At 39.7% G+C, this 10,441-nt stretch overlaps 1 protein-coding gene across 1 annotated transcript in view; it reads right to left on the bottom strand.

The window, feature by feature from the left end:
* Ankrd45 (ankyrin repeat domain 45) overlaps window positions 1–10,441 on the bottom strand; it is a 76,606-nt gene that overhangs the window by 56,686 nt on the left and 9,479 nt on the right. The window contains exon 2 of the mRNA XM_023710320.1: window positions 6,862–7,204. Within this exon, the coding sequence (XP_023566088.1) occupies window positions 6,862–7,189 (328 nt within the window). The 5' untranslated portion in view covers window positions 7,190–7,204. The remainder of the gene's footprint in view (window positions 1–6,861; window positions 7,205–10,441) is intronic.

Raw genomic sequence — 10,441 nt, 5'->3', positions numbered from 1 at the left:
TTATATATAATTATTATACATATGAATAGGATGTCAATAACTGTAAATGTATGGGTAAATGCCTGAGCAGCTTGTTTAAAAATGAAAGCCGTGGAAAGGAATCCAATGTTGTAGGCAGAAGAACTGCCTCCAAGCTTTTATCTCTGGCCACCAGCTAGCATCATTTTGATTCAATGCTGATGAGGTATCAAGGGTGACTGAGCTCTGCTCAGGGATGAAAAAAACATATTCAAAATGGGTGCAATATAAAGTTACAACAATTCACTGTAATTTCTCATGAGGATAGACTTAGTCCCTTAACTGACCAAAGAAGCATGTACTATATAGCACTACAAGAAAAGTTGAGCAAAGAATATGTTGATCTACAGAGCACTAGGTTCTCTGTGTGCACTTCATTTAATCCTTCCAAAACCCCTGAGGGATAGGTATTATTAGCCCCACTGAACTATACAATAGAAAGTAAAGGTCACAGAACCTACATATACCTAACAGGCTTAGGAGCTGGTCGGGTAGAGGTGTGTGACCATCAAAAGGAATGTGATACTTCTCACAGGAGGCTGAGTTACTTCTTGTGAGAGGACACTTATTAAAAAAAAAAAAAAAAAAAAAAAGCAAGCCTGGCCCGTTACTTTGCCTTTCTGTCTCACCACACGATCTCCTCCTGCATATGCTCCCCACCAGGATACCACCCAGCAAGCTGGCACCATGCCTTTGGAACTCCTGAACTTAGAGTTATACAAATTTCCCTTTACAAATTTCTCAGCCACAATTATTTTGTTATGGCAACAGAAAACGGACTGATATACTATGTGAGGTAATGCAGATGTCAATTAGCTGGGCTTAACCATTTCATAATGTATATACACTTGTAGAGTTGTGTTGTACATGGTAAATTCATAGTTTTAGCTGTCAAAAATAATTTAAAGAAAAACCAAACAGTACTATGTCTATTTTTAAAAATCACTGTTTTGGTTACTTTAAATGATGAGTAAGTATCCCAGAATACCAGAAATACCATACTGTCTGCCATGCCCCATCTCTCACCTCTGTCTTTGCTAGGTAACTCTTAATCTTCAAGACTCAAGCATCGTGTCTCCACCCCATCCCATGAAATCTTCCCTGAACATGCCCAATACTTCCATGTAGACTTAGCTCCTCCCTACTCTGAGCTACCACTGTACCTTATTCTATTAAACAGTAATTACTAGTCTACATATCTGCTTTCATCTATATCACGGACTCCTGAAAAACTGAAGTGACTGATCTTCATTATCCCCAGTTCTGAACACAAGGCTTGGTCATTCATCTACCTTTGATAAAGGTTTTCTAAGTGTATAGAAAGAAAGTTTAAAATGCTAATTAGCTCTGATGATGCCTATGTAAGTACAGTCAGAGCTCATAACCAAAGCTTTGCCAGAACCAGGGAGTTCCATCATCAGTGAGCTAAAAGTTCAGAGGCCTATTCTTGGCTCAGTCATAACACAAGGCATTTGTAAATATGCAAAAGCCAATAAGCTTATAGCTTATAAGCTTAGCATATAGCTAAGACTGTAAAAGTAGCTTTGTGTTTTTCTCTTTAGATCAAAGTATCTAATTCTTCAAAACTACTATGTAAAATCAAAGGATATCCTAATGCAAATATGACTCACTGATCACCTTAAAAATCATTTAGCTTCCTTTTTACCCACAGATAAATGTCATTTTCTTACTTTATAGAGGTACCTCCTCTGCAATCTTCACTCACATGGGCCAGTGGTTTCATGTACTCCCAGTAGATTACTAGCACTTTAGTTGCTGGTTGAGTGTATTTCACTGCCATACTTAAATAATAACGGGCTTTCTTCAGAAAATATCACTACACAGGTGCTCTCAATTTTAAGTTTTCAATTAAAATGTTTTTCTTAAGATCTTTAGGACCAACTGGATATGATGGCACATGCCTATAAGCAAGAATTCTGTGATTGAGGGACAGAAGAATCACAAGTTTAAGCCAAGCCTCGGCAACTTAGTGACTTAGCAAAACTCTGTCATAAAAGAAAAAAAAAAGATCTAGGGATATAGCTAAGTATGAAGACCCTGGTTTCAAACCCCAGTGCTATAAGAAAAAAATCTTCAGGATATTGTAAAGAAGAAATTATTTTAAGATTTAAGAAATGAGTATCACTAGCAAATGACCTAAAAATAAAATTCACAAATAGGAGAAATGGAGAGACACAATGAAGTGGCTGACTAGAGAAGCCTGTCACCCTTTACTCTCTTTGTAATAGTCTAGATCTAAAATGTCCCCTAAAAGTCTCAGTGTGTTCATAAGTAGGACTTGTGGGTGGTTACTGGATCTCTGGGGCACTATATACCTCAATGCATTGATACAGGGATGAGTTCATAGTGAAGTGTGCTGTTCAAAGATGGAGCCTGATTGGAAGAGGTGTCACTGAGCAGGCAGTGGCTGGTGGGTGCATCTCCCTCCCTGGCACATTCTTTCTCTCTGTGCTTCCTGGCTCCATGAAGTGAGCAGCTCTCCTCTCCTGTACTCTTCCACCATGAATTTCTTCCCTGGAGCTGGCCAGCCATGCATGGATTAGAACTTCTGAAACTGTGAGCCAAAATAAACCTGTCCTTTAAGTCACAGGTGCCAGGTATTTTGTCCCAGTGATGGAAAGCTAACTAATACATCCCTCAAAAGAAAAGTCAATAACCTATTCTTTAAACAACTATACTCTTCTAGAAGGGTGGAGAAACTACTGGAAAAGAGCAAGCAAGTGGCAACAATGATACAGAGTACAACAACCCAAGGCAGAGACACAGAAAGAAGAGCACAGTATCCTGCCTCTTCCACACTGTCTCTCGAAACCTTGATAGACTTCTTACAGGGAAAACAAGCTGGAGAACCCCAGTAATATGCACTGCTGCTGCCAACTACACAGGAGTTTCTCCAAATTTCACACACCCCAAAAAGAGTTTGGAGAGTTACCCAGAATTTACAAAGCTGCACTGCAACTATACACAGGAGTCCACATTGTAAACCATGGCCTAAATGTCAGATGGACACCATCTTGAAACTTGACCTACTGTTACAGCACATCCCGTCCTACAGGCTGGTATCCATACTGTGCCTCTATCCTGAGTTTCCAATATTATTCCACACACAGGTGGCCACAGTAGCAGGAATCTTGCTACTCAGAGCTGAGGCCCAGGAGAACTAAGACCTAACCTTCCAAATCCCTATGACAACCCACCCCCCAGGGACCAGGCAGACTTGTCAAGGAAGCTGATACACAGCTAGTGGTCTGCAAGGTTGCAGCACAGAACTCTGTGTTCTGTTTGTTTTTTCCCACCTCACTACATATTCGTGGATATGGTTCTGAGTGGGCATTTGCCATGTCCTGGGGTGCATGCACAGAGGAGGCTTGGGAGCAAGTGGTGCAGCACCTCTCCAGCCCACAGAGTGCAAAGCTGGCTGGGGAGAATATGCTGAGGATGCAGAGAAAAACACAGCCATTCAAAGCCATGGAGTGAATACAGCACTGAGACAGATAACATACCATTGTCCCATTCACCTGGAAAGGCAGAACAGGACTTGGCCTTGACACACAACAGCCTGTTAAGTGGGTGTAAAAACAAAAGGTCCTTGCTGCAATTCACTTTCCCTCCACCATACCTGGTAGATTAGGATACTAAGGGTTGTAAAAAGAAACTACCTAACCAAACCCCTCAAATGGACAAATGTTTTGGACTCATTTTTTTTTCTTCTTTTGTTTTTTTTGGGGGGGTGGTTTGAGGTGTTTTTAGAATTTTTTTCTTGTAATTTCCTATTTTTCTTGTTTATTTTTTTATTTTTTTTTTTTTTCGGAACCAGGGATTGAACTCAGACCCTTGCGCTTGCCAGGCAAGCACTTACTCTACTGAGCCATCTCCCCGACCCCATTTGTTTATTTTTGTTATATCTAGTTTCAGTTTTACCTAGTTCTATTTATTTTCTTTTATTCTTTAATGTGATTTTTAAAAATTTTATGTATTTGGGGTCTCACTACACAGTTTGGACTCGTAGTGACCCTCCTGTTTTCAGCTTCCACAGTGCTGAGATTACAGGCATGCACCACCATGCCCAGACTCAGGATATCAGCTCAGCACACCCAAGGGCAGGCTGGTATGGCATGTGGTACCAGGAATCGAACCCTAGTCCCAGTGCTTGTCTAAGAAATTACTTAGTCCACTGAGCTACCTTGACAGCCCTTTTAATGTGATTTTTATCTTTTTTCTCTTCATCTTACTTTCTTTTTTTAAATTTTAATTTTTCTTCAGTTTTCCCTTACTCCAAACTCCATTATTACTACATTGCTATTGAACTTTATTAATTTCAACCTTTTGGTTTATCTCTATTATTGCTGATTTCTATTGTTAATGGTGATATAATTGGTTCTTACTTATGTCAATTTTTTAAATTGGTTTTTACTGTATGTTGATGTCTGTTTTGTCTTTCTATGATTGTCACTATATCAGTTTGTCTATTCTCTGAGTGGTGCTAGGTATCCAGCCCTCAAAAGAAGACTGAAGACTAAGAAAATCCTCAAAAAGAAAGTGAAAAAGATATCCATCCCAAAAAAAGGCACAAGGCTCTATAGAGAAACACAAGAAGTGTGACTTCTGTCATATTAAGCATGGCTTTTCACCAATAACTAAATACAAATATTAAAGTTGATACAATGCCAAACAATTCAAAAGACTAATTTACAAAAGTATTAATGACTTCAAGATGGACACAGACAAAGAGTTTAATGAATTAAGGAAGATAATGTGGGATATTATGGAGCAACACAACGAAGAAATAAAGATTCTGAAAAAAAAGCCAATCAGAAGTTCTGAAATGAATAAATCAAATCAAAAACTTAGCAGAAACTAATAAACAGGTCCAAGCAGAAGACAAAATGTCAGGATTTGACAGCTGAAGAATTAGTAAAGGCGGACACTAACAAAGAAAAAAAAAAAATGATGTGCAAAACATCCAGGAATCCTAGGACATAGTTGAAAGACTAGACAAAATTTTCATATAAAAGAGTGTGTCAAGGAACAAACCGATATAATACAAAATCTATTCTATGAAATAGCTGAAAACTTCCCAAATCTTTGGAAAGCTATCAACCTCTGGATTTGGGAGCATTTAGAATCCCAAATAAGCATGACCAGAAAAGAAACTGGCCATGGCACATTACAGTTAAAATGGCAAGAGTGAAGAACAAAACAAAGCCTAGCAAGGTTATGGGTGAAAAGGAAGCCTTCTGCATTGTTTGTCGGAGGGTCGGCCAGATAGCTCAGCAGATTAAAGCACCTGCTTAGCAGGTGCAGCAGTCAGGATTTGATCCCCAGCCTGCCATGCCACCCCCAACCCTGGGACGCACTGAGAGGGTGATTGAGACTGGGCACGGTGGTGCACACCTGTAATCCCAGCGCTTGGGAGGCTGAAAACAGGAGAATCACTACAAGTCCAATCTATGTAGTGAGACCCTGTAGACCCTGTGCTAAATACATAAAAATAAAAATTTATTTATTTATTTTTTTGGCGGAACCGGGAGTTGAACTCAGGCCCTTGTGCTTGCCAGGTAAGCGCTTATTCCACTGAGCCATCTCCCCAGCCATAAAAATAAAAATTTTTTAAAAAGAGATAAAAATGTATACAAAATATACATCTCAGAGTGCTACTTAGCCATAAAGAAGGATAAACAAGTCATTTGTAGGACCATAATGCTATTCCTTAATGATACTGAGGTATCCCCTGCACCCACCTGATGATATGAAGTGTGTTTTTAGCTGGGTGTGGGGACACGCACCTGTAGTCCCAGCGCTCAGGAGGCTGAGGCAGGAAGACTGCTGTGAGTTTAAGGCCACCCTGGGCTGCTAGGTGAGTTCAAGGCCAATCTGAACTGCATAAGGAGGTCCTGTCTCAAATCCAAAAATAAAAAAGCGCTTCCAAAATAAAAAAGCGCTTCCAAATTTTTAGTCATCTCTTTTTGTTTTGTTGTTGTTATGGTTGTCGTTGTTGTCACTTTTTCCTAATTTTATTTTGTTGTGGTCAGGGGCAAAAACTGCATGCTACAAACTGTTTGATATTTGCCGAGCCCTCCTTAGCTCAACACGTGATCAAACTGTTAAAACGTTTCATATGAGTGTAGAGAGAATGCAGAGCTCACATCTGATGGAGAGGACTGTTGCACCCTGCCCTGGCCATGCATCCTACCTGCTGAGGGAAAAAACTAAGCACTGAATTAAGTAATGACTGCTAAAAACTAAAAAATCTTCAAAAGAAAGAAATAATGATAATATTATTTTGTACATTTACTATGTCCCTATTTTTTACATCTCAAGCACCATGATATTGATCTTATTTCATGACATTTTACAAAGAAAATATAACTATCATCTTCATTTTGTGGACCAAGAAACAGAGATTTATTTAAAAAATAAAAAAAAACCAGATCAGGGACCAGGCATGATAGCACATGCCTGTGATCCCAGTACTCAGGAGGCTGACGCAGGAAGACTGCCATGAGTTCAAGGCCAGCCTGGGATACCTCGTGAGTTTAAGACTAGCATAAACTATCTGTACAGCAAGATCCTGTTTCAAAAAAATAAAGAGAACCAATTGCCACGTCACACAGTTAATAAATAGTAAAGTCTGTGTTCATAAATGCTGTGCTGTCCAATAACAACATTGATACACTTACATGTATATGTCATGCATGTCTTCACACATATATATGTAACATATAAGACAAGCACAACACATTTATCCAATCATAATGACAGTACATAGTGTCATTAGATAATGATATAAATAACACTAATGAGAGATAAAAGACAAAATACCTCTGGCAGTTTTTTCATTCAGATTCACACCATATTTTGCCAAAGCTCTAATTACATCACTCTGCCCAGCCATGCAAGCTGCATACAATAAATTTCTGCCGACAATATCCTCTTCCAAGAGGAGCTGCATGGCGTGTTTGTGATGAGGATTTTCAGCATCCTCAAAAATCTTCTGCAAACCTTCTACATCCCCTGTGAGAGCAGGTTTTATTAGGGGGTTCTCGATGCCTGTTTCCTTTGATTCTTGAGATTCTTCTTTTTCTTCCTCCTGTGAGAAAAATAATGACTTTTCTGAACTGTCTGATTCTAGCTGTGCTTCTGGCTCCATTAACTCCAAAAATACCTAAGACCAAAAAGAAAAGTTATAGAAATCTATTCAAACATATCAATGTTTATTTATTTACTTATTTTTTTCTATTCAGACATATCATTATTTATTTATTTATTTATTTATTTATTTGATCAGACAACATATATTTACTGACAACATATATTTACTTTAAAATGAGAAAATTTAGCCAATAAAGTTTACTGGGCATCAACTGTGCATAAATATACTGCCTAGAAGACAACAATATGCAATGTATTAATTGTTGTAACGGTCTTACTAACTTGTTTTGAAACTGTTTCAGTGCCATTTTATCTTTTTTCTCATTAAAATAAATTTTAAAATACACTGCTTAAGTAGATACTAAAATGCTACATGTCTTGATTACTTTTCTCTTATTGCTGGAACAAAATACTTGACCCTCAGGATGAAGAAAAGAAAGGTTTATTTATCACACGTCTTGCAGATACTTCAGGCCATACTTGGTTGGCTCCAAGGCAGAGTGGCACATGGCAGAGGGGAGCAGCTCACAGCAGCAGAAAACAACAAAAGGAACAAGAGCAAAAAGGAAGGAGCAACTGGAAAGAACAAGCCTCTCTCCCTCCTTAGATGGTACGCAGGCCACCACCCTAGGGTGAGTGCAGCCCTCATATGCATAATCCCAGTATTGGACTATGAGTCAATCAAAAACTCTAGAAGCCCACCCCATGACTGCATGATGCTTTGGGGGGACATCCAGACCCAAACCATAACACTACATGTTTGATATAAGCAGTAAATTCAACAGGAATCAAAGAGGTCAAAGTGAGCTAAATCCATTAGGAAAAGATTTTTTTAAAGGAGACAACCTGCCTCTAACCAAGGCTCCTTCTAAGAGAGGAGAAATATAAACAGTCACTGGAGCCAAATTATGAAGACTTTAAAAAATCAGGCAGCTATTTAGACAGAATCTATTTACTCGGTGATACTGAAACCTTATTAAGTGCTGTATAGGCATTTATGCAAATCACAAAAACAACAATCAAATTTATCTTCTACCCTCAACAACTTAGTATTTCTGGGGGAAAAATATGACAGGCATAAAAACATGAGCAGTGTAGGGTGACAAGAGATAGGCACCATAACAGATGAGATGCTACAGTAGTTCTGAAGGGCCATGGTTCGTTCCAGCAGAATTCGAGTAAGTCCCAATTGTGCTCCCTCTGGCAGGACACCTTCCAAATTGGGAACAATTAAGAGAAAAGTACCATGGTCTCTTCATATATGCAAGAATATTGTGGCATCACCATCCCCAACAGCAAAACTTCTTGAGGGGAAAACCAATGCCCAGGCAAAGTAGCATAAACTGAGGTATTTGTAGGACATAGTAGACAGCAGTTGGGATGCATAAAGCACAGTGATACGCCGTGTGGTAGGCAGCTTCTGACCTGGCTCCCAGGACCCAACTCGGCCTTCGGTACTCACAACCTTGTGTGATTCCCCTGTCTTTGAGAATTGGCAGCACACAGCGACTTGCCTCTAATGGAGACAATATAGCAACACTAATAATGGCATGCAGCTCCCATAACAGGTGACAGCAGACTGTGGCTTTTGTCTTGCTAGAGTTTCCTACCTAGCTGTCCTCACTGCAGTAGAGGTCACCTTTTGAGGAACAGAGGCAACCAGTAAGAAACAAAGGGTTCAGTCTAAAAGCCTACAAGGAGATTGATTCTGCAACCACCATACAGAGAACTTGGAAGTAGATCTGTCTAAGTTGGATCTTAAGGTGACTGTGGTCACAGGCAGTGATCTGGTTGTAGCCTTGTGACAGAACCTGGCATAGAGAAGGGCCAATGAGATAGCTCAGTGGACTATGCGCCTGCTTAGGCAAGTGCAGGGACCGCAGTTCAATCCCCGACACCACATGCTGCATAGGCCCTGCCCCCCAGGCACGCTGAGCCAGTGACCAAGTCCGGGGCATGGTAGGACATGCCTGCAATCCCAGCACTGGGGAAGCTGAAAACAGGAGGACTACTATGAGTCAGAGCTCTGCAGTGAGACCCTGTACCAAATATGTAAAATTTAAAAAAGAACATGGCACAGAGGATCCAACTAAGCTGGACCCACATTCCTGATCCACAGAAACCAAAACAGTGAGTGGGTACTATTTTTAATCTGCCAAGTTTTGGGGTAATTTGTTACACAGCGATAAATAAGACATACAACAATGTGAATGAAACTAAGCAATATCATCTGGAAAAAAAAATCCAAAAGATTATACATCCTGAGAAATATGTTGTCAAGCTAAAAAGGAATTGCATAGACTTTCCTGGAATATAAGCAGATGCAACAACACTATTTTTAAAAAGAAAAGCAAAATGAAACACAGAACTCCAGACAATGAGGAGGGTGCTGGAAAGAGGAAAAATTCAGGAAATGGAACAAAAGAAATCATGTATTTAGTAAAGAAAATAGCATTTAAGCTGATCCATAAAGAGTGGGCATGATTTTGTCATTGGAATTCATAAAGTATGGAAATCTAGATAGAAAATCTAAGTAAATGCAACAAAGATAAAAATCACCAAGTATTAGGGGAAATGAACAAATTGGCCAGTTTGGTGAGGTGCAGGCCACTCAAATAAGCATGAAGGACACCTGTGAAGAGGCTAAGATTGTGTCAGTAAGTCTGACCTCAATTCTGGCAGGTAGTTTCTGAAGGTTTCAGTGCTGGGAATTAAGTATGCTTCAAGATCTGACAAGCCTAAGTCCTCACTTGGACAAATAAGATGCTAGAGGTGGGGCTTGGGAGATAGCTCACTGGTCTACACATCTGCCTGACAAGCACAAAGACCCGGGTTTGATCCCTGGTACCGCATGCCCTGCTAGCCCTGAAACCCTAGGTGCACTGTGCTGGCCTACGAGACAGGTGTGATGGCACACACCTGTAATCCCAGCACTGGGGAGCCTGAGACAGAAGGAGTCCAAGCTGTGTAGCGAGACCCTGTATTCAATGAATAAATAAAAACAAGAGAGAAGATTTTTAAGAGATGCCAGAGGCAAAAATGAAGACTCATTAATTACTGTAAACATCTGAATTAATAAGAACAGGGCTCTAATTATTTACTCATATATTTTAGTATTTATTGAATTCCTTCCTGTATGCCAGACACTGAGTTAGATCCTGAAAATTCAACAAGACAGAAAAGTTCTCACAATCATACAGCTTATATTCTAGTGATTGGACATAGACAGGAAAGCAAAAAACATACAAAT

This window comes from Octodon degus, unplaced genomic scaffold, assembly GCF_000260255.1.
Source record: "Octodon degus isolate 3935 unplaced genomic scaffold, OctDeg1.0 scaffold00017, whole genome shotgun sequence".
NCBI classification, from domain to species: Eukaryota; Metazoa; Chordata; class Mammalia; order Rodentia; family Octodontidae; genus Octodon; species Octodon degus.
This window is presented reverse-complemented; position numbering and strand designations above follow the sequence as displayed.